This window comes from Temnothorax nylanderi, unplaced genomic scaffold (genome assembly GCF_030848795.1).
Source record: "Temnothorax nylanderi isolate EJ_2023f unplaced genomic scaffold, tnyl_v1.0 TNYL_tig1205_pilon, whole genome shotgun sequence".
NCBI lineage: Eukaryota > Metazoa > Arthropoda > Insecta > Hymenoptera > Formicidae > Temnothorax > Temnothorax nylanderi.
In genome coordinates this window covers 1-24,979 of record NW_027250267.1, presented here as the reverse complement: position 1 = coordinate 24,979, position 24,979 = coordinate 1, and the positions used below count along the sequence as shown (strand labels likewise).

General features: G+C 51.8%; 2 protein-coding genes across 2 annotated transcripts; both read right to left on the bottom strand.

Moving 5' to 3' along the window:
• Positions 1-66: 66 nt before the first annotated feature.
• On the bottom strand, positions 67-1,698 carry LOC139786940 (stromelysin-1-like). Its single transcript, XM_071726036.1, has one exon. The coding sequence runs from the start codon at positions 1,696-1,698 to the stop codon at positions 67-69; it is 1,632 nt and encodes a 543-aa protein (XP_071582137.1).
• A 4,480-nt stretch (positions 1,699-6,178) lies between these two features.
• LOC139786939 (uncharacterized) lies at positions 6,179-7,445 on the bottom strand. The gene is made up of 2 exons (XM_071726035.1): positions 6,444-7,445; positions 6,179-6,331 (listed from the first exon to the last, which is right to left on the bottom strand). The coding sequence occupies exons 1-2, from the start codon at positions 7,443-7,445 to the stop codon at positions 6,179-6,181; spliced, it is 1,155 nt and encodes a 384-aa protein (XP_071582136.1).
• Between the last annotated feature and the right edge of the window lie 17,534 nt (positions 7,446-24,979).

The window sequence follows — 24,979 nt, the reverse complement described above, 5'->3', positions numbered from 1 at the left end:
ATAAGTAGAAAAGTTCTCACTTATATCGCGCGATGTGCGGTGTGGTGTGGGGATTTGCGCAGTCCTCTACTTCCTTCGGCGGACACGGCGATCGTAAAGCTGAACACCGCCGCCGTCGTCGTCGTCGTCGTCGTCCGAATCGCTCGTCGGTGACGTTAAATCGCCGACGCGTACGATTCGATCGAGAAGATCGCGCAACTGTTGCAACAGTTCGGTCTTAGGGCAGACGATATTCAGCATCCGTAGATCGAATTTACCGGCGGCCGTGACGGTTTTCGTAAATTCGTTGAATCTGTAGAACTGCGTCCGAGTGGTGAAGTACAGATTGCCGTCGACGTATCGGAAGATCGACGTCACGCCGGTCGGTATTCCGGGAAACGTCGCCTCGAGAGGCGTACGTCTGACGACTTTCTTCGTACATTCGTCTATCTCGCCCACCGAGTTACCGTTGTACATCACGAAGGAACGGCCTCTATGGGTGTTTACCGCTCCGTTGAGTTTCGCATCTGCGGGAAATCCGAGTTCTCGCAAGGTCTTCGGCCAATTTGGCCTCAGAGAAAATTCCGGATATTGAACCATGTATACCAAATTATCTACGAACACCATGAGATCACCGGACGGAGATTGATAGGCGGCAGCTATGCGCGTGTAATTGTCGTGAAGAAAGCTCATGTGATTCGACAGGGCTAACGGTCCATTGTACGTCCTGCCGTCCAGATCGATCGACCAAACGTAACGCCCGTACGAGATGTACATTCGATTTTCCAAAATCAATATCGCGTTTACGCGACCAAGGGCGCACAGGTCCGGCGATGGTTGCGGCGGCCGTGACCGCGGTGGCGGCGGCGGCGGCGGCGGCGGCGGCGTCTGTGAGGGCGCGTTCGTCCGTTTTTCACCGTACAAACGTTGAATGTCGAGAATGTCGAATCTGTCGAGCTTAACCGGATACTGCTTGTCGGGCGAGTACGCGAACATCACCGAGGTCTTGCGCTCATTGTGCCCCAATCCGAGAGAGTGACCGATCTCGTGCGTCAGCGTGAAATGCAGGGAAAACGTATTCGGGGAATTTTTACCGACGTGAATATGCCACGGCTCGTCACCGTCGACGTGCACCTCGGAGACGAATCCCGCTTCGTTCGTCGGGAGATACGCGTGGGCCAGCACGTTACCGGGACCGTCGAATTTGGCCGAGCAATTTGGGCCGTTTACGTTGATATTCGTGTTACCGTGACGTCGGGTTCGCCAAGATATTATAATGTCAGGATTCGTTTCGGAGCGTTCGAACGTCAACGCCGAATGTTGCGACCACAGGTCGAACGCGGCCCGCGCGGTATTCAGCTCCTCTTTGGCGGCTACGTAAAAATCCCACGTCAGGTGAGTCCTCGGCCATTTGGATAGACTCGCCGCCGTTCCGTGCTTCAGGATATCTTGGAAACCACATCGCGGTTTACGCATAAATTGCAGCGTTTCGTCGTCGAGCGTTCCATCGCCGGGCAGACCGTAGTATCGTTGAAATTCCTCGATGGCGTTACGAAGAACGTCGTTTCGTCTCTGAGCCGGAAACGCGTCCACATCTTCGGTCAGATATCCGTATTTCCGCAGGTAATCGATCGTATGTGCGTAATTCTCATCCGTGGGATTGACGCACCTCGCGGCGATAAAACACGCGGTTAACGCGATTACGCGCGAGAGCCACATCGTCGAGGGCGAGAGAGAGCGAGAGAAACGGCGGAACTGCGATAACGGCGTTTCGCGATATGAGCGCGATCGCGACGCGCGGCTCACGCGGTGACGCTCGTTGCCGATAGCGCGGACAGGTGGCGGCGGGGTCTCGCGGTGGAAAAAATGCGTCGATTCCGGCGGATGAGTCCGTTTTGATAAAAAAATTGCATTTTTTCCTCTGTGCAAAGTTTCTAAAAATAGTTTTTTTATTGCACAATATCCTGCTTTTTTATGGACGATGACGATGCGTCGCGATACGAGCGACTTACATGGGCATGCTCGCTACCGATAGCGCGGACAGGTGGCGGCGGGGGTCTCGGGGTGGAAGAAATGCGTCGACGAATCCGGCGGATGAGTCGGTTTGATTAGAAAAATGCATCTCTTCCTGTGTGCAAAAGGTCAATTTTTTACATAGTTTTAATTACACACGCAATATCCTTTATGATTGCACATCCCTTCTTTGATTCCGCATCCTTCTTCGATTGCGCATCCTCGATATATATAAGGACTCGAGGCTAGACTCGGGTGTAGTCCGTTTACAGTTTTTCGAGCTAGTGACGTGAATTATTCCTAAGAACACGTAATGGACAAAATATCCAAACTGAAAGGAGTGTGCGAATTGGCGCAAATCCAGGCAACGTCCGTAGCTAGGGCTACGGACGACTTACACGAGGCGGTGCTGCAGCTGCAGCATCGCCTTAGAAATATCGTCGATGGAGCGCCGCCCTGTCTGCAAGTCACGATCCGCGTCGACGAGGACGCAGGGATGTTCGATCGAATGTGAGTATGCAAATGTAAAATTATATTGTTATATATGGGACGTTTCACGTCAACCGGATCACTTGTCTGCCCAAAATTTGAAGCGACCTACGAAGATGTTCGATAGCTCAAAAAATTAGTCTTTACTAGTACTTTCGAAAGTCATGTGCCCCGTTTTGAAATCCAAGATGGCTGATCCAATATAGCGGCTGAAAGCCTGAAAATTGGAGAAAAATCTACATAATTTAACGTAATCATGTTTTTAAATATTGATTCGGTTTTGAAATGGCTTGGTAAGGAGTTTTCAGTGTCTCTGATCACGATCCTGGAGTTGAATAACTGATATCTAAGATGGCGGATCCAATATGGCGACTGAAAGTGTAAAAATTAGTAAAAAGCTAATCTTATCTTGGTTACGTTACTGAAATTCAAGACGGCGTATCCAATATGGTTGCAGAAACCGTAAAAAGTCTACTTAATTTAAAAATCAAATTGTTACTGTGGTTACTACTCTAACGTTTTTTTTTTTTTTTTTTTTTTTTTTCAGAGTAGTTAGTGAGCAATCCCATCGGTAACTCAGTGAGCTGTTAATATTATATTTTCTCCAGCAGTCTTTTCAGAAGTTGATGAAACTTTCCCAACTTTCTTAAAAATCTTAAAATCAAATGTTGCTTCTCCAACAGTCCTTTTCAGGATAGTTGGTGAGCGAATACTATAGGTTGCTCAGAGAGTTACTGTGGTGGCTTCCCTAACGGTCCTTTTCAGGATAGTTAGTGAGCATTTCCATCGGTAACTTAGTGAGCTATCGATATATTTTCTCCAACAGTCCTTTTCAGGATAGTTGGTGAAAATTTCTTTTTCACGGTTCAGTAAGCTGATGTTCCTTCTCCAACAGTCCTTTTCAGGATAGTTGGTGAGCGAATACTATAGGTTGCTCAGAGAGTTACTGTGGTGGCTTCCCTAGCGGTCCTTTTCAGGATAGTTAGTAAGCATTTCCATCGGTAACTTAGTGAGCTATCGATATATTTTCTCCAACAGTCCTTTTCAGGATAGTTGGTGAAAATTTCTTTTTCGCGGTTCAGTAAGCTGGTGTTGCTTCTCCAACAGTCCTTTTCAGGATAGGTGGTGAACTAATACCATAGGTTGCTCATAGAGTTACTGTGGTGGTTTCAACGGTTCTTTTCAAATTGACTGCTCTTACCTTTGACTATCGGATTCCTAATTAGTAGAATTTTTAAAAAATAATCTATAAAATATTTATTAGAGAAAATGGAGTTTAAATTAAGTAGTCTTTTTACGGTTTCTGCAACCATATTGGATACGCCGTCTTGAATTTCAGTAACGTAACCAAGATAAGATTAGCTTTTTACTAATTTTTACACTTTCAGTCGCCATATTGGATCCGCCATCTTAGATATCAGTTATTCAACTCCAGGATCGTGATCAGAGACACTGAAAACTCCTTACCAAGCCATTTCAAAACCGAATCAATATTTAAAAACATGATTACGTTAAATTATGTAGATTTTTCTCCAATTTTCAGGCTTTCAGCCGCTATATTGGATCAGCCATTTTGGATTTCAAAACGGGGCACATGACTTTCGAAAGTACTAGTAAAGACTAATTTTTTGAGCTATCGAACATCTTTGTAGGTCGCTTCAAATTTTGGGCAGACAAGTGATCCGGTTGACGTGAAACGTCCCATATTTATTTATTTATTTATAAATTCACTTATATATTCAGTTATATATTTATTTATAAATTCACTTATATATTCATTTATATATAATTATTAATAATATGTATTTTTTGTGAAGAGGACTCATCGGAGCGGTGTTAAAAAAATCCAGGAACCACATGCGTTTGTACGCTGCGAGGATTCGCAGCATGTATCGGGACGCGGCGCGACTCGATTCATCGGCGAAGCGTCCCGATACGTGCTGCGGCGGCAACGCTGACAACGACAACGAAGACAACAACGACGACGACGACGGACGACGACGAGGAGGATGAGAGCGGTCGCGGCAATATTGATATCAACTTGATTGACGTCGACTTCGAGGACGACGTCGTCGAGGGCTGGCCCTCCGTTTCTAACAAGATATAATGTGTAAAAAAATAAAAAATAGTAAATAAGTATTATATAATATAACATAATAGAAAACATAATATACTATAATATAATATAACATAATATAATATAATATAACATAATATAATATAATATAACATAATATAATATAACATAATATACTATAATATAATAATATAACATAATAATATAATATAAAGGGGTTAGCTCTCTTCATAATAAAGTGGATAAAATTATAATGTTATGTATATAATTATATCAAACAATAAAGATTTTAATGTCATTTATGAAAGATTATGTTACAACACCATATGTCAAATATCCTTTCTTTGGTTTCTTCTACTCCTATTTTATATTTCTTTTTAATTCGGTTGAATAGAGCAAACTTTATACCGCAATCAAAGATTTATATACGAATTTACGAAAACAAAACCTCCTCTATGAGGAAGCAATAAGTATAAAGTAGTAAATAAGTAGTATATAATATACAAGAATAAATATAATATTGGATGAATATAATATTAAATAAAGATAAATACGTGTGAACAGCAACGAGATTAGACGCTCCCGCCGCCGATATCGCGCTTCCGCTCGACGCTCCCGACTCCGCGCTCATTGACAGTTTCGCGCGCTCGGCGTTATCGTTGCCGTTCTTCTTCGGAGTTCGACGCTCTCGTTCGCTTACGCATCACGCTCGTCGCTCGCGCGCTCGACGCTATCGCGCTCGGCGTTATCGAGTACGATTATACGTATGGTGTAGGTATGCGAATAATGAATAACTTTCCTCGTTGATTTTACATCAGTTTTTATTGAATAAAATATAGATAGATAGATCCTTTTTATTGAATAAAATATAGATAGATCTTTTTGTTAATGATTACAATATATACATATATAGATGGATGGATACACATTTATATTTGATCCGTGGAGTCGATGCTGGAGAGACACTCGCGTCGCTCGTTCCACCAGTCGCGCAACTTCATCACGTTCTCCATCGCGCAGCACCGTTGATGGCGTCCGCAGCGAAACGTGCGATCGGCGCGAAGAAACTCCAGCCGATCGATGTCGTCGTACTCGGCGTCGATGGTCTCGATCGTCGCGTCGACGTCGCCGAGAATCTCCTCCAGCCACCTCTTCTTCTCGAGGCCTTTCACGTATATTCGCGCGCCGGGCGTCTCTTCTCCCTCGCCCAGGTCGTCGCACACCGCGCGTCGAATAATCGACCTGGCTAGGCGATAGTCCACGTCCCCGTCTTTCCAACGGAGGCCGTGATGGTTCGCCATCAGCCAGTTGGCCCTTGCTTTTTCGGCGTTCGTGAGCAGGTCCCACTTCATCGGCGCGCGAAACACGTGATGCGCGAGTTCGCGCGTCTCGCTTCGGAGCACGGCCACCTCCTTCGCGACGAATCTGTCGCTCACCACGAATCCCTGCAGGTCGACGAAGATCGTCGTTGCCGCTGCGGCCATCGAGTCGGTGCGCGTCGAACAATTCACGCTCAAACTGCTCGTTCTTAACGGGATCTGAGGAACGATCGAAGGATCCCCGTCTTTATATATATATCTCCCGTTTCCGGGGTGTGGTATCCTACAATCGCCATTTCCGCTAGATGATTTTGCGCACCACATTGGTCAGCGGACCGTACTCGATGACACGATCGTGAACGATGAGACAAAAGGCGGTGGTCTTCGGTGGAACGTTTTCCTTGCATTCGAATTCGATGCGCACGTCCACGGTGGCGCTCTTCACCGCTTCGTTCTGGCGGGAACAATCGATCACCACGAGCGGCGCTACTCGCGCGAAGTCGCGCGGGGAAAAGAGCGCGTCGTCGCGACTGTCCCCGTAGTACGCTCCTCGAAATTTCGCGTACATCTCGTACAGCACGGCGAACTTGTTCGCTTTCGAAATCCGCGTTCACGTCGTCGTAGGGATAGAATTCCGAGTTGAGATACAATTTCACGTTGGCGAGCGCGCAATGATCGAACCTCGAGGAGTCCTCCGTGAATTCGTTTCGCCGTCCGGTCTGCAGCGCGAATATGACGTATCGCGGCTTCTCCAACTGCGGCGCGGCTTTCACGGCCCACGAATGCTTGGTCGTGCTCTGCAGCAGAGGAAATTCGTACAGGTCCCAAGAGCGAAAGCCCACGCTCAGAAATCGTCCGCTCTCCAACGTTCGCAAAAGCGACAATTTAGTCACGTCGTTTAACGCCACGTGCGGCATACGCCATTGCACCTTCAGTAGCGTAATTTTAGGATCCTTGGTGGGATCTCTCGGCACGGTTTTTTTCGGATCTACGACGCAGTTGACGTCGTTCCGAGCGCGTATCAGGATAAGTTCGTGTCGCGCGTTTATCACCACGCGTCTGTAGTCCTCGCAGAAACCCAAAAGAATATTCAAAGGTACGCAAAAGTTGAATTGATGGGACGCGTCGTTCAGATTCGATTCGTTCGTCGGATAACTCCATCCGGCGTTCTGCAGTCTCCTGGCTCGTTCGGCGGTCAGCGACGCGTAGTTCTTTATCGTGCTGGTTATGCCGACGTTTCTACACCGGTCGATCTCCACGCCGTCGAGTTCGTATCGAATCTCGTCGAACATAAACGCTACGCAGTTGTTGACCAATTTCGCGTATTGCCTTTGAGCATCCGTCGCTTCCGACGTCGTCGCGCTCGCGCCGTCGTCATAGAGTCGTCCCTCGACGTACAGAAAACTGTCGCACGGCAGCGTATACAGATCCTGTTGCTGTATGGGTATTCGTATCTCGTCGTTGTGCCCGAAAGTCGTGTTCACGTACGGGTTATACGTGTGAGTCTCGATTCCGACGATGCGCTCGTCGAAGATCGGCTCACCGCCGATACTCAGGATGTCGGCCATGGTCTTTCCTTTCGAAGTAGAAACGACGCGTTTCTCACGGCGAGACCCAGCGATCGTAGGAACCTGACGTTGGCGTTGCTGAGAACGGCTCTCTTTCCTCCTCGACCACCACCACCGCCACCTCTTCTCTTCCTTACGCTTTCGATTACGTCGTAGAACGGGCTAGCTCGCTCGTTCGTACAATCCGCGCTCGATCCGTTCAGAACGAGCATCCCTCTCGCTCTCTCTTCAGGTCGCTGAGATACGCGCGCACACACACACACTAACTGCGGCGACGACGTACGTGCAGTCTAATCGTTATCTCCTCGCCGCGAAAGTCGATCAATCGATCGTTCTGGTCCACGATTCGCACCGTGATATCGGTGACGTTTCGCGCGACGATCGGGAGGTAAATGATCTGCGTCGGAGTCTCCGACAGTTTATATCCCGGTGGAACTTTCGGCGCGAATTCGTGTATCGCGTGCACCGAGCGTCCGTTGCTGTACGCTCCCGTGGTGATGCTGCATTCGATGCGAATTATGTTCACGCTCATGACGTCAACGGGTCCGTCGGAAACGTACCATTTGTTCGGTTTTAGGATACGATCGCGCGAGAAACCCAAAAGAGAACCGATGTTGTTCGGTTTTGTAAAATTCACTCTGTAGGCGCACTTTATCTCGCTCCTCATGGTATTCTCGTTGGCGCGAAGAGCGAGTATCGTTCTATCGCCGCCGTCATCGTCGTCGTTCTTGCCGTCGTTGTCCCCGTATATGCCATAACCGTCGTCGTCGTCGTCTTCGTCCCCGTATATGCGATAAGCGTCGTCGTTATCGTCGTCGTCGTCCTTCTCCGTTCGTTTATTTTCTTTTACCCGTCCAGCGCCATCGGCCTGCAGTTTTTCTCTCTTCTCTTTCTCTTTCTCTCTCTCGCGGGCGCGACGTTCGCGATGAAGAAGAGCGGCGCGCAAATATCTGCTCACAGCTCGCAGCTCGTACGACCCTTCCGGAACGACGATCTTCCGGTCGTCCTCGCCGAAGTAGAATCGATTGTTCGCCGGCGTAACGTTCGGTATCGAATTGTACGTCTCAAAAGTCGCCAAACCCAGCTCGTACTCACCGTCGCTCAGATCCAAAGCGGGAAAGTGACTCGCCGTGAGAACGCTGCTGGTTCCGGTCAACGTGAGCGTCAGCGACATCGCGGGAGAACGTCGATCGTTCGCCACCGCTCCCTCAATCGATCTCGCGAAGAAATCGCAGGCACAGCTGTCCGCAGATTCTCTGCTCGAACGTCTGGAACGCGCGACGATTGTACGTCACGATCGCGCTCTCGCCGCCACCGCCGAGATATCGCGCGAGATCCCTCGGCGGACGGAGATTTCCGAAAGCGTCGAAGTAGATCGCCGCGTTCCCTTTCTTCGCGTAAGCGACCCAATGCGTGCCCGGACCCGCCGCGTCGTCGAGATTCACGATGCCGCACTCCGCGTGTCGCACCCTCGTCGGCAGAGCGTCGCGCATGAACACCCCACGGAAGAACGGTATGCGTAGGCGACGCGCCGATCGATCGAGCTGCTCGTTCGTCGTGACGCCGTACGGCGGCAGATCCGACGTCGCCGCTAACGTCGCCTTCTTCCGCGAAATTTTTTTTTTTTCGACGATTCTCCTCGCGCCACCTCCGCGCTTTTTATACGGCGTGAGGTACAGCCCGCGACCCTCCATCGCGCGATTGTGTCGCTGCAGTTCCTCGAGTTCCCGTCGCGCCGCTTTGCCGGCGCTCACCGCCTTGGCCACGCCAGCCGCGCCACCGATCAAGGAACCGAGCGCACCCAACATCGGTAGAAAAGGCAAGAAGCCGCCGCGTTTCGCCGTCGGAAGTATCCTCCGCTCTCCTCGTCTTCGCGTTTCTCCCGTTCCTTTCCTCTTCCTTTTTTCCTTTCCATACCCATGCCCAGTTTCGTTTTCGCTTTCATAGCCGCCCATACGGCCGCCGCGGCGAGTCTCTCACTGACCGCCGAGTCCTTCGCGGTGACGCGCTCGCGCGCCCTCTCGGCGAGCAGTCGATCGGCGACGTGTCGTTCGGCGAGCTCGCCGCTTCGCGAATATGCTATGTCGTGCTCGCGACACGCCGCGTCCAACGGATTGATGCCTTTGTCGCCGCGCGCTAGTCTCTTCGCTAGACGCGTACCGGGTCCGCAAAACTGATAGCCGGGTATATGCAGCTCGAAGGGAAGAGCGTTTATCGCGCGATCGAGTAGACCGGCGCCGCGCATTCGGTCGCGGTTGCGGGAGGGTTTTTTCTTCTTCTCAATTCGAACGGAAACGTTTCGACGACTCACCGTTCAGAGCGAGCGCGCGGTTGCACTCGTAGCAGTCCTTGACGAGCGGCGGTGGACCGTCTATGTGCGTTCGCTGCCACGGACGATTGTAATGTTCCATACACGAGCGATATCTCTGCACCTCGGGATCCGCTTTTAGATGTTCGGGCAAACGGTCCCACAGCAGTTGCACGTATTTCTCAAATTTACGCAACAGAACGATCTTCGGAACGAATTCCAGCTCCTCGGCCGTTAGATCGAGAATATCGCGCTTGTCCGTCAGTAGGATGGGAAACATCTCGATCACCGACGCGCGCGCGAACGATTCGTTGCTTTTGAGATCGAATTTCTACGGATACGACGACGCGCTCGCGCTACTTATACTTGCGCGCGAAGCGTCTGCGCACGCGCGACGAAACGAAACGACGTCCGTGCTGCCCTCCCCGCCCCGGCGCTCGGGCGCGTTCGTCGCGCGAACGAGCGCGCGCTTGCGGAAAAGACCGAGAGAGAGAGCGAAAGAGGGAGGGCGCAATGCGATTCGTGCGACAGTCGGTGACGATAGGAGTCTCGAATGTGGATCGCAAAACGCAGGCAGGCTCGGGCGCGACCGAGGGAGGAAACGGAGAATCGCGCAGACACGGTCCTCTCCTGCCGAACGTCGTACGTTGCATCATCTGCGGTCCCTCTAACTGCGGTAAGACGAACGTTCTGGTGAGTCTGCTGGAACAAGCGCACGGTCTTCGTTTCGAGAATGTATACGTGTACTCGAAATCTCTGCAACAACCGAAGTATCGATATCTCGAACGATTGTTCGAGCCTATGGAGGAGATCAGCTATCGCGCGTTCTCCGACAATCGCGACGTCGTTCCGCCCGACGAGGCGCTTCCCGACTCGGTCTTCGTCTTCGACGACGTGGCCTGCGACAAGCAGGACAGAATGAGGGAGTACTTTTCTATGGGTCGACATTCGAATATCGATTGCTTCTATCTCTGTCAGACGTACGCCAAAATACCGAAACATCTCGTGCGCGATAACGCAAATCTGTTGATCCTGTTCAGGCAGGACGGCACCAATCTGCGGTACGTGTACGACGATCACGTGAACATCGACATGTCGTACGACGAGTTTCGCGCCTTCTGTCGCGAGTGTTGGCGACGCACCTACGGTTTCGCCGTGATAGACAAGGACAGCGCGTTGCGAGGCGGACGGTACAGACGGGGGTTCCACGACTTCGCCGTGCTGTAGAGCCGATCAGTGCGCTTCGCCGAACGACGCGAGTATGAGCGCGATCGCGGAAGAGAGGACCGCGCGAGAGATAGCCAAAACGCGCGCCTCGATTCGCAGGAAGTACGCCGCTCTCAGGGTCGGAAAAATGGAGAGCGAGATCGCTCTGGAAAAGAGGTACGAGCCCATCGTCAAACCTCTGAAACGGCTCGCCGATGACGCGGACCGCAGGGGTAAAGGACCGGGCAAGATTGACGACGACGACGACGACGACGACGGCAGCTTTACGCTCGCGAGAAAGATGAAAACGACGAAGAGAGCGAAGAAGGATAGTGACTACGGTGATGACGACGACGATGCAGGCGCCGACCTGGAGCGCGATTACGGGGAGGACGACGACGTATTCACACCAATAAGGACAACGACGACCGCGGGAAAAAAAGGAGAGTCGCGTCCAGCACGGTTGAGTTCGGCTCCCGCGACGACTATCGCGAGCTCCACGCCGATCCACGCCGATTCGGTCCGGTTTTTACCCAGAGAACACGAGATCGTCTCGGAGACTACGACTCCACCCCCCGCGCTAGAGACGTCCGTCAGGGAGTCGTTGAGCACGGCGGAAGGTCGCGACGCTCTGAATAGCCAACTAGGACCGTTAGGGCGGGAGTACGTGGGCGCTCTTCTGAGCGGCGACAGTAAAAAGGAGATCGACCACGTCTACGGAGTGTATCTCGGCGAGCACGGCACGATGCTGGGTAACAAGCGATTTGACGTGGCCCCGGATGACTCCGTGATCATCGACGGTGTACGGTACAAGGGCACGCGCGGTCTGTACGAGTTGATCTTCATGCGAATTCCCAACGCTCGCGTCTACACGGAGAAGGACAAACGAACGTACAGGAGTATACTTTTCGCCACCAGCGCTCACAAACGCGGTCGCAGCGCCGGCATGCCTGTCAAGGGTAACAGGGGACACAAGTACACAAAAATAATAGCGCCGCTCGTACACCCGTCTCACACAGTTGGGACTACGAAGGGCGCCGGACTACCGTCGGCCATGCGACTGACCGACAACGCGATCGATTACGTTCACTGGGACGATCCCAACGAGCTGGTCGATCGACTTCGACTGCTAGACGCTTCTCGTCGGGCCGGCAACAACGCTCACGACAACGAAATTCTGTCGATAATCGAGGAACTTCGCGAGGCCGGTTTCGTCGTAAATTGATCGGTCGCGTCGATCGCGACGGCAGTACGTATCGCGCGCTCTCCAGCGCCTCCCCCGCGCGCGCGCGCGATGTCCGTGAACAAATTCGGCATGTCTCTGACAAATCGGAGCAACGGGGACGGAATCGACGGTGCGTCCACGGTGCGATTACGCTCCTCGATCGAATCCCTGCGTAACTACACGCGCAACAACGCGCTCTTTATGAGCGAGGGTTCCTACGACGCGAGGGAGCGCAAGATACGGCGGGTAGCCGCGCCGGAGATCGACACCGACGCGACGAACAAGAGCTACGTCGAGGACGCGATCGGACGATCGAAGAGAGGCGCGACCGAAGAATTGACAGGCGAAATAGCGGCGGTGAGGAACGACGCGCTTCTCTCGAATCGAAACTCTTACGACGCGCGGGATCGCAAGATACTGGCGGGTAGCCGCGCCAGAGGTCGGCACCGACGCGACGAACAAGAGCTACGTAGAGGGCGCGATCGGGCGGCTCAAGAGCGTCGTGATCGAAGAGATCAAGAAGAACGACGCGACGCTGAGGAACGACGCGCTCCGCTTGAGTCAGGGCTCTTACCACGCGAGGGAGCGCAAGATACGAGGAGTAGCCGCGCCGGAGGTCGACACCGACGCGACGAACAAGAGCTACGTAGAGGGCGCGATCGGGCGACTCAAGAGCGTCGTGATCGAAGAGATCAAGAAGAACGACGCGACGGAAGAATTGAGAGGCGGAATCGCGACGCTGAAGAACGACGCGCTCCGTTTGAACGAGGATTCCTACGACGCGTCGGAGCGCAAGATACGACGCGTGGCCACGCCGGAGTTCGACACCGACGCGACGAACAGGAGTTACGTGGAGGACGCGATCGAACGGTTCAAGAGCGCCGTGATCGAAGAGATCGAGAAGAAGAACACCGTCGATCGAGAGTTCACGGGCGTCATCGTGACAAACGCGAACCAGGGTTTGAGAGACGAAATCGCGAGGTTTCGAAACGACGCGCTTCTCTTGCGCGAAGATTCGTACGACGCGTCGGAGCGCAAGATACGACGCGTGGCCGCGCCGGAGGTCGGCACCGACGCGACGAACATGGGCTACGTCGAGGGAGCGATCGCGGAGCTCAGAAAGAACTTCAGAGATCTGATAAGAGAATTTAGAAGCCAGTTCGTAACTGTGAGGAATACCGTGGATAAGCACGAAATCCAGATCACCAGAATTCTGAGTATATTGAACCTTCTTGAGCAATGAGTGTGGAAAAACGGAGACTCGTGGAGGAATTGCACGCGCCGGCGCGAAAAAAACTTTCCTCGCCGCCGCGTCGTGGTGCGCGGTTACGACGACCTGTGGCAGGCCGACGTGGTCGAGATGCGTCCCTATTCGCGCGAAAACGCGGGTCACAATTACATTCTGACGGTCATCGATGTGCTGAGCAAGTACGCCTGGGCGATCCCGCTCAAGACTAAGAGCGGAAGGAGGTCGCGATGGCTCTCGGAAAGATCTTTCGCGAGGACGCGCGACACCCTAGGAATCTGCAAACGGACAAAGGAAAGGAATTCTACAACACCGACGCGCGCAAAATCTTCGACGCGCGCAAGGTGAATCACTACTCCACGTATTCGGTGATGAAAGCGTCGGTGGTGGAGAGATTCAATCGCACGTTGAAAAACGACATGTGGAAGCTCTTCACGCTCCAGGGATCGTATAGATGGATAGACTCGCTGCCGCGCCTCTTGTCGAATTACAATCGTCGCAGACACAGAATGATCGGAATGCGTCCGGCGGACGTGACGCCCACCGTCGCCGCAAAACTGCTGCGCACGGTGTACAGTCGCGCGAAGATCGCCGCGCCGGCGAGATTTCGAGTCGACGATCCGGTGCGCGTGAGCAAATTCAAAACAATCTTCGAAAAGGGCTACACTCCCAATTGGACCACCGAGATATTTCGCGTAGCCAAAGTACAAAGGACCAATCCCGTTACGTATCTGCTGAAAGACGTTCGCGGAGAAGCGATAGCCGGAGGATTCTACGAACACGAGTTGCTGCGCGTCTCCAATCCCGACTTCTATCTCGTGGAAAAAGTCCTGCGTAAGCGCGGCAATCGAGCGTACGTGAAGTGGCTGGGGATGGACAGTTCGCACAATTCCTGGATAGATAAGGCGTCTGTATTGTAACAGAAATAATTAGACATTTGTAAATACGCGCAACGTGTATTTTATTGTTAATAAAAATTTACACATTCATTGGTTTGTTTCTTACGTACTATTAATTTTTCTACGATAAACAGTTTTAGAAAGCGCATGATATTGTTCTTTTTTTACAACCGTATTCCGTAATGTCCCCACGGAAGCGTTTCCTCGCTGTCCAACGTCACGTATCGCTTATCGTCGTGCGGACTGAGAGCTAGTTTTGCTCCGACACGGTGTAAACCTCGTGCAACGTCGAGCGTATGCACGACTGGCGCGTCCTCAGCTCGCGCGCGTCCCGCAGGCACGCCACGTAATCCTCGAACGTGATCCTCTTAGCGACTACGTTTCTTTTAACACCCTTTATTCTCTTGGTGTCGTCGTGTCCGAGTACCCTGTAGGTGTACATCTTCGCCCTGAGGCCCACGAACTCCGTCATGATCGCGCCGTTGTTCTCGTCCTTCATCAGACCGGGCACCTTCTTGTTGACGCGCGGCATACGTGCGCGTTATTCTCCGCGTAATCACTCGTGTCGAACCTGTCTATGTCGCGTCTCATACGCTCGTACGCGTCTTCGCACTCCAGCGAATAGATCAGACTATCGGTATCCGTGTAAAGAATTCGACACCGGTCGCGATAGAGCGGCGCCATGTAGTCGTAGTGAAACTCGTAGAGACGCGTCTTGGATATCTCGAGAATACACATACCCACGTAGACCGGCTTGTTGAATTTTACCTCGAGCTTCCGCAGCTCGATCGCGACCAGATTCTCCGAGAAGACGCTTCTACTGTGAAAGTTCGGCTTAGCGATCAAACGCCTCCGCGCCGTATCTCCCGTCCCATCGCGTCACGAGACGCACGTCCACGTGAGCGCGCACGTTCTCCATCGTTTTGCCGAAGACGGCATTGTTCATGAGTTTGTACATGTTCCGTTCGAACTCGTTGCTCGCGCGCGTCCTGAACGTCGTGTTCAGCTCGATGTAGCCGCGAAGCCACGGTGACTGGGCGAATCGCAGCACTCGACGAACGCGAGTCAGACGCAAACCTAGTCGCAGACATTGCTGCAGGTTTCGATAGTGCGTCACGTAGCGCGATTTGTCGTAGAGAGTAGCGAGCAGTTTCTCCTGCCGCTTACCGGGCGGTTTATCGCGCGTCGGGCACAGCGGCAGGTCCGCGTGGGCGTCGTGCAGTTCCGGCGGATACTCGAGATCCACCTCCAGAATGTAACCGACCTCGCTGTCCGTCGGCACGGTCGTCACGTCGAAATTCTCGGGGTCGTCGAGCCACTGGAAATTCGCGTACGGCAGTGATTCGCCCATAGCCCAACCGTACAGATTGTTCACGTCGTAATACATAGATACGTAGTGGGCTGGGACGAGTCGTACGTCGGTACGTGCCTGTTGTTGGCTCGCGCGTACCTGAGCGACATTGACTGAGGCCACCGCGTATTCCGCGTTCACGAACATCGCCATGTCGATGTCGGTGAGCAGCTCGAAACGCACGCCGGTGTACCTCAACATGGCGTCCACGTGTACCCCGGCAATGTATAATAATACGCGGGATCCAGCCCATAACTCGCTAAACACGTGTCCCGAAAATTTTCAAAGATATCCGCCAGAAGAAGCACGTCGGTCTTGAGATACAGATCGCTGTACTCGCCGAGATCCCGCACGCGAAAACGTCGCCAGACCCTCGTCGCGTGCTCGTAATCGCTCTCGCTTGCGGTCTCGTCGGTCAGGGAGCTGTAAAAGACCTCGCGCGGCGGAAGCTCGGTCTCCCGCAGTTTGTCCTCGCTGTCGACGTACTCGTACGGAAATACTCCCTTGCGAGTGAGCAGATCGAGATCCTCCGTGCTCAATTCCGCGTTCTCCGAGCGCGTTATTCTCAGCTTGTCCTTGTCCAGATAGGACGCCAGGGTTACGAGACTCGCGGCTAAAAATTTGTACGAGTCTACGAATCGAAGCTTCACGAGTCGATTCCACACCCCATCCGTTTGCGTCTCCTTAACGGTCTTCGAGAAAGATATGTAATTTTCCTTCGTAAGCGGCAGGAGTTCGACCCCACCCTCGAATTCGTTCGCGATTTTCTCGATGATAAAGTGCGCGTCGTAACCCGACAGATTGTGGAAGAACACGGGAATCACGTACACGTTTCTGTAATTCAGATTGCAACGAGAATGCGCCGGACCTCTGTACCGTCCGTTTAGATGACAGTGATCTCGCACGCGCTTGTCCTCCGGTTGGAACGCTTTCCGACACACGTGACAATGCGTCGCGCGCCAAAATTCGAGTTTCTCGTCCTCCGTAAGTTCTACCATCGATATATTGGTGGAGAATTTACTCTTTGCGTGACCTGCGAGAACGCGAAGCTCGTTCACGAACCACGAAACGCAGTCGTCGCCGCGACGATATCTGTACGTGGACACGGTATCGTCGTAGGTGCAGCACAGATAGTAGCCCAGGCTGAACGGTACGTGACGCTGATAAGCGTATCTTTTCGTTCTCGCGCCTTCTTCGGCATTCTCCCTCTCCCGCTGTTCGAGAAGACACTCCAGATCCGCGTACACCACGAAGGGGAGTCGCTCCTTTCTGTCGTGATTGTCGAACGACAGCCACTTATCGTCCTCGTTCGGAAGAACGATGGCGCAGTCGTTCATTCGGCCGCAGTCGACGCTGTGAGCGGCCAACTTTTCGCGCGTATAGAAATAGTGTAGACATCTGCGAGTACAATAACATGCGTGCGATTACTATGCGTACATAAAATAACACCGCGTCGTTTCCTTATTCCTCAGGTTTTTTTACTTACCGATCGCAAACGTGCTTCGCGCACCGTTTCACGGTCAATTGCGAATTCACCAATCGCGACAGATTCTTTATCCAGGCGAAATGGCCCCTGTTGACACCGCGTAGCGTATCGCGCAGATACAGGAGATTTACGTGTCTATCCCTCTTATCGTCGGTTAACCGCAGAGGCACGATCGCGTTGCGGTCGGCGCCCCCGTCCGAACTTATCTTTTTTTTCGATTCCTTCCCGAGTTGTAAATACGTTGATTGATACGTCGTTTTGACGTTCGAACTTTCCGATCTGTTTCAGATCTATGGGAAACTTGATCCCGTCGAGATTCAGCACCGTCGCGTAATCGGGTATACGAGCCGCATCGTTCCGCGTTGTGCTTGGCGGGGTACAGAGCCCGCGACCACCGCACGCGCGAAACACGTGTCGTTCTCCGACAGCACGTTGACCACCGCCTGTTTAAGTCTTATACCTAGCGGTATCTTCATCCAACATCCCACGCGCATGGGATTACACTTGTTCACGTTCACCGTTAAGTTGAGTATTCGCGACAACGCCCATCCGCTGTCGCGTTCCTGAAATTCGTCCAACGCCGCTAGAATCGCGTCGCGCACGTGCTTTTCGTACCACTCGCCCAGATCGGACCCTCGGAGGAGCTGTTCGTTCCGCGTAGCGATACTCTTCACATCGGTCTTAACGTCCGCTACGAATTCCCCATTGAATATGACATTGACCTTCAGACACACGTGTCTGTTCAGATTATCCTGCACTTTTTCGAGCACGGTGCCCTTCGCATCCTCGAGAAATCGCGCTGGTCGATGTACGTAGAGTTCGTCACAGCGCCGGTGAGTACCGCGACTTTGGCACGCCGTATCGATCTCGACCCACGAAAATCCCCCGCTAACACCGCTGCTGCTACCGCCGCCCCCACCATCCAGACCGGCACCTACGACGCGTTCGAATCGTCGGCGCAGATCCTCCCTCGAACCTTCCAATCGCGCTATTCGAGCCACCAGAGCGTTCACGGCTCCGTGTTTCCTCGCCCCCCAGATCGTCTGACTCGACAACTCTCCCCGCAAGAGCCGGAGACACTCGTCGCATCGTCGTCCCCACGCGCGGTACCCGTCCGCGTCGCTGACGTCCGCGGCGAGCAACTCGTCGCACTGTTCCTGCATCCTATCCAGAAGGGCCTTTCACCCTCGGGAACACCGAATTTCACTCGATCGAACAGACGACGAGACCTGTAGGTGTGAATCCTACGTATCTTCTCTCCTCCGTCCACCGTCTGATAGTAAAGATAATACTCGAGCGGTACGTAACGCATATAATCGTTCGCCCTAACGGAGTATGCCATTGTCGTCTCTATCCACGCTCGCTCGCGCGCAGTTCGCGCTCCGATCTCCCTTCGCAGATGATGAGTCGCTAGATTCCATCGCGAGTCCTCCTTCGCCACCGACGCGCATACGTTTGACGATAACGACGTTTCGAGTCTCGCCGATTCGTCGTCCGAATCGGACGAGAACATGGGCATGGGCTCGTAGCAGTGAGGTTCACCGTCCGATTCCTCGGACGAGGGATAACGGCGATCGTTCATTCGCGATGCACAGATATGTTCTTTTTACCCCACTCCTCCATATGTTGCAGGAGAAAATAAACGGTTCGCTGATTCCCGCGCACACACTTTTTTCAAGTTTTTTTACTTCCTCGGGCGCATACCGCGTCAGAAAATACGGTGACTTACCCATGTAGCATTTATGGTTTCACAGACGCCGATTTGTTTCACAATCTATACCCATACGATTAAGTCGGCGGCGCGGGAGTCGGAAGTGAACTGTAACAACCCAGGGCGCGTCGAGGGGGCTGGGATCGGAGATCGGTTTCGCGGACGCCGATTTGTTTCACGAAATATATAGCGATCGAGAAACTTCCGATGCGATCGGAGATCGGCGATTCCGGTTTCGCGACGGATCAGATATCTCGCTACATCGACGCGCCGCGGATCCCACTTCGTGGCGAACGGATCTCCATCCTCGCGAGCGGTTCGCTGATTTTCACGAGCGGTTTCGGAAATGTAGCATTTTGGATTTTCACCACGACGGTTTGCAAAGTTCTGCGTATTCGCCGCTCATACCACGTTAGAAGAAAAAAACCCACATTAACTTATCCCGTTCCGATGCGCTTTACGCCGTCGCGACAATTCATTTATACTCGTTCGGTATCTCAACGGGGATGTACCTACGGGATACACCCTTCGGGAAGGGGACATCCGCTGTTATCTCAAACGGAGGATGTACCTACAGGATACACCCTGCGGGAAGGGGACATCCGCTCGCCGCATCCTGCGAAAAACAACAAAGGAGGAAATGACAAGGAGCGACCTCGAACGAGTTCGAACGCGCGCGAGATAACATTATTCGCGATGACGCGCGATTCGGGGCGGATTTCCGCTCGCGGTCGATAACGCGGTCGATAACGCCGATCCGAGCGCCCTCTCGGAGCGTCCGGGAACGACGATCCCCCCCACCCCGGTGGCAACCCTGCGGCGCGAAATTCCCCATCACCCGCCTAGGGAATTTCGGTCTTTGAGGTTTACCGCATGGTGGCAACACTGCGGTGCGAACTTCCCCATCACCCGCCCTAGGGACAGGTGTTCCCACCAAATACTCGCTTCTGATTGGACAGCCTCGAGTCTCGTACGCGATCTGATTGGGTCCAGCGATACACCTTTGTCCAGTTCCAGGGGAATGTTGTCCGGTTACAGGGAAATTCCCCCCGCACACCTGTCCCCCTCACCCCCTGGATCTGATTGGACGGCGATACACCTTTGTCCAGTTCCAGGGGAATGTTTGTCCAGTTACAGGGGAAATTCCCCCCCGCACACCTGTCCCCCTCACCCCCTGTGTCCCCTTGCACCTGTCCGCCTTCACCCCCCTCGCCCATCCCCACCCCATGCTCCCCCCTCGCCCCCCTCGCCCATCTCTTATGGCGTTCCCCGCGGGCGCGCGTCCCCCCTGCTTCCCCGGTTGTACCCGAGGGCGCCGAGTACTGTTATTGGTTACTGCCATTGCGAGGCAGAAAGATGATTCCGAGGCAGTAGGGCGCGCGCGCGACACATATATTTTTAGTTATTGTTTATTTTTAGTTTTAGGATCAAATTGTCCGTCCTGACGTTGCGTAGATCGTGCCAATAACTTTATTTCTTGGGTTCCGCCGCCGAATCATCGTAGATATAAGTTCGTTAGATATAAGTTGGCGTAAGGCCCATCAGGCCCGTTTAGACAATAAGACTAGGCCACGAGCGCTTTGCCCGCGTGGTCAGAAGAATAAAGTAAATTATAGTTTCGACACTCTGCGACCGTAAAAACGTTTATTTCGGTGGTTCATGACGAGAGAAGTTTTAGTTTCGCGCACACGGGTCGGTGAGAATAATGTAGTGCGTACGCGATGAACCGCGACAATCTCCAGAATCAGGGGCCGGAGGAGCATTCCCTGGACCTGGATACAAGTCCGCTGGGTCGGCGTCATCATCCGACCAAGTTTCCCGGGAAATCATCTTCCACAGGAACAAAGGTGTTCAGCCACTTCCCAAGGACCTAGTACACCCTCCCAGGGGGTCGGCGTCATCGTCCGACCAAGTTCCGGGAAAACCATTTCCTCCAGGAACAAAGGCCCTTACCATCTTTCGGGGACCTGGGACACCCTCCCAGGGGGTCGGCGTCATGGCCAGACCAAGTTCCGGAAAAGCATCTTCCCAGGGAACAAAGGCCAGGAGAGGCCTTATAAAGCATCCCAGAAGGGCATCCGAGGGGTCGGCGTCAACGGCCGACGACCGAAAAGTCACCGGACATCGTTACAGGAAAATCACCGGAATCGTCATCGAGGGCATCTCCAAGGAGGTGCGTGCAGCCGTCGGCTGCAATCGAGCCGCACGCACGCGAAACCCAAGGCCATGCCGACCATCGTGGGCGTGCAGTCACTCCCAAACATGAAGGTGACGCTCAGGAAGGGGGATCCGGAGGCGGAGCGCCAAGGACCGGCGTACCAGAAGCAGCCGAAACGCATCCTAGCGGCCATTACCGACATTATGATAGTGCATAAGAATATAACTTAAGTGTACATACGTAGGATAAGATATAGGATTAAGGGGTATAACCCACTCCAATTTATTTCAGTCACGGTTAATAAAACCAGATAGTTTACGTTAATTTTGCGAAAAGTTCAGACGCGATTTCCGTTGAGTTCGTTTCAGTAACGCTATGTCGAAAAATAATAGAGTTTGTTTTCCTTTTGGTTCGAAAAGTTTATGTTCGAATTTGGTTTAAGTTGTTTCACGGGAAGTAACGACCCGACAAATGAGATTCATTTACGTCGTTTGATTTGTGCTCGAGTAGTCGAGACCGTTGATTATACCCCGAGGGGGATAAGCTTGATTTGATGTGGTCAAAAAGACAAGGTCCGGACCACCCAATAGATTCAAAGACTAAAACGGTAATGTTAACTAATCGAGAAAAAATAAACAACGGAACATACACGCTTTGGTATAGTGGCCAAACACTAACAAAAGTGAGCGGTGTAAACCGGGCACAGCCGCGTTCGAGAGAGCGCGCGCGCGTACTAAAGGCGGGCCGACAACGCGAAGAAGACACATGGTAGGCCGAAGTACCATACGGGAAGCGGAGTATCGATAACCACCGCGGAATGATAAAAAAGAAGGTAGCGGGGTGAGATAGTAGCAATAGTTGCGCACGGAACACGTCCGAACCCGAGAGTCAGTGACCACGGGGGTGGTCAGCGTCGGACACTGCACCCAGGGGAGCGACGAGGTAGGGACGCGTACGTGACGATAGGGCGTGACCCTGCAATTTCGAAAAAAGAAGCGGAGTAAAACCCGCACCGATCGCTTGCCTGGCGCACGGCAGGGCAAAAACCCGTAAAACCCGTCCTTTAACCGAAGAGTATGGAACGCGGAAGTAACGACGGGATACCGGGGCGACGAGATCACCCCTAGCAATCGAACCAGGGCGTGGCCAAGGGAAAAGGGGAAACCAGCCCGGAGATTGGTGGTCAACCTCGGAGAGGGGAGAAAAGCACCGTGATCAGCGGGTATATCTTGGAGCGCGGAGAGGAATCGAGGATTTTCCGCGCTAGAGCTTCAACGAGTACAGTCGACTCGGTCTTATAAAACCTTGCGATCCAGAACTTAGACTCTGCGTAACATATCCCGCGGTAGACGCGTTAAACCTTAAGACATTGTACAACCTGAAACAGAATAAAATAGATTATATTTTATTATCTGAACATACAGCAGATTGATTAAATTCATTCGAATACGGTTTACCTACCTAAAAGACATACTTACCTGATCCTGATACTTACCTGTGGGCGATCCAAATCCGTGTGGGGAGATCCTAAGGTGGTCCAGCATTGATCCAGAGACTTAGTCAGCGGTGCACAGCTGCAGTCCAGAAGAGGTCCGAGGTGCTTGTCCAGCGGTGATCCGAGATCCAGCGGCAACGAGACGACCTGAAACAGAAAAAGGTAGAGGAATTAGCGAGGCGTCGAAAGTTGGGAAATCAGATACTTACCGGTTAATCCTTTCTCGGTTTTCGGGGTAAAAATCGAGTGGCGACCGTGTCGGGAGACAATAAGTTGATAAAGGGGGTTAAAACATACCTCCGTACGGTTACAGTGCGCACGGGTCGGCGTCAACGACACTAAAGAATTCCAAAAGGTGAAAACCTGGTGCATCGGGATCGAAGGTGGAAGGTTCTCGCACTGCGCTGCGCGTGGAAAATTCCACGGGAACCTTCTGAACGATCGCGAAGGCGAAGTGCGCAATAGGGCATTCGGCGCGGCGCGTGATAATCATGTTGTTTCGCGTGATCGCGCCGGGCGTACGTGCGAGTACAATAGGCGAAAAGAGAAAGTTCGGGAGTGGGATCGACTCGGCATAGTGGGAGGCGAAGCGAGAGCCATGCTCGAGGCAGTCTCTCGGGTATAGCCGTAGCGAAAAGACGTATCACGCTCTATACTCACAGCATACGTGTTATACTTAACAAACGGGAACTCCCGCGTACTATCGCGTAAAATAACTCGTTTACAATAGCGAGGGGCACCGAGTTGCCAAACTACAATCGAGTGTTAGCCGAATACGTCGAGTTGAAATTCGGATACATTGTTAACTAACGGAAGTGCATATCGAGTATATAACAACCGCGAGCATTGGGTTACGGGGATACAAAGTATTGTGCGGACGGTGTTAATTATTGTATAAAACAACCGAATACTCCAGCGTTAATTATGCGCACGGACATTGTATGATAGAGTGATAATCACGTATGTGTCACGTGATCTGGGAGTAATGCAAGGGGCATTGAGCACTCTGGCGAAATTAATTATCTTAATAAAAGGCATTGTATCGACGAAAACCAATAAGCCGAGATACGCAAATAATCAATTGTGCAACTTTTATCGAAAAAAAGCGCAATCCACACCGAGGCGCAATACCATCGTTGTGAAGAACTTTTATGACAATTGTGAAACGGCTGTAGAGTTGAAATAATGATCTACAATTAAAGAATAATTATTTCTGAAACAAAGTCTCAAGATAATTATACAATTACTATACTTACCTTCTATTTACCTTGTCCTTTGGCGATGATCCATCGTTGTCCAGCGGCAATCCGTATGCGATATAAAGCGAGGATCCGGGGAAGTTCAGCAGCAGCGACAATCCATCTTGGGCAGGAACCTGCAACAGAAGAAAAGTATTAGTATATAATTAAAATAATTATCGAGACTTACCTTCATCCGGTATGCGGTAATGCGAGGATCCGGAGACGGGTAGCAGCAACGGCGGTCCATCCTGGATGCCAATATGAAATAGAGGAAGGGAGTTAGCGGCTAAGTTATTAGCGATACTTACCATATCGGTATGCGAATAGGCGAGGATCTGGAGAAGGGTAGCAGCAACGGTGATCCATCAGGGACATCGATCTGAAAGAAAGAAATAATATTAGCGTTTTGCGAAGAATCGGGCGTTGATTCTAACATACCTTCTCGGTAGTCGAAGGTGAAACGAGTGGGACCGTTCGATAGGAACATTTCCGCCGGAATCGGGCTTAAATCGTGCCGTCCGGTCACAACCTAACACTTGGATTGGCTGAAATGAGCGTCGAGCGTCAAAGCTAAACACAATTTAGCTATTTGAGCTCGAATCCAGGTCGAGCGTCATCGTGAAATTGTACCTTTAGGACCATTCTACAATACGTCGCAAAAGATGGCAATTGCCAGTTGAAAAGGTTATTTCCATGTTGCGCTTGTTCAATTGCAGTTGTCAAAAGAGAGTTGGCGAACTTTTATTTTTGGCGACAGTAACTGGCAATCGGCAATCAGAAATAACACTTTTCAACTGGCAGTTGCTATCGTTTGCGACGTATTGTAGAACCGGCTTTAGACTGGCCTATTTGATCAATCTGCAACTGTTAAGACCTTCACACATAATTCCGTAAGAACATAAGCGTAAGAAAATCGATCAATCCCAATCGAGTATTGTACTGTCAGTAAAACCCGATAGGTGAAAAATACTCGATTGAGATTGGTCGATTTTTACGCTTACGTCTTACGTCCTTACGGGATTTTTTCTGTAAAAGCCTTTAACCTTAAACGCAATGAACCTGTAAGGTCTATCCAGACAAACTGCATAACGTATGAACATAAGCATAAGGGCCGTCGTCTATAAGAATGTTGTAAGCCGTAAGAATTGGCCAATCATAGTTTATTATTCTTCGACCGAAAGAGACACAAATTCCATCGTAGACCGGCC

Bases quoted from the DNA above. Each gene is read 5' to 3' on its own strand.
- LOC139786940 (XM_071726036.1), bottom strand. From the start codon at position 1,698: ATGTGGCTCTCGCGCGTAATCGCGTTAACCGCGTGTTTTATCGCCGCG.
- LOC139786939 (XM_071726035.1), bottom strand. From the start codon at position 7,445: ATGGCCGACATCCTGAGTATCGGCGGTGAGCCGATCTTCGACGAGCGC. The intron at 6,332-6,443 runs GTACGCGAAATT...TGTTCCCGCCAG, and splicing joins TTCGCCGTGCTGTACGAGAT to AACGAAGCGGTGAAGAGCGC.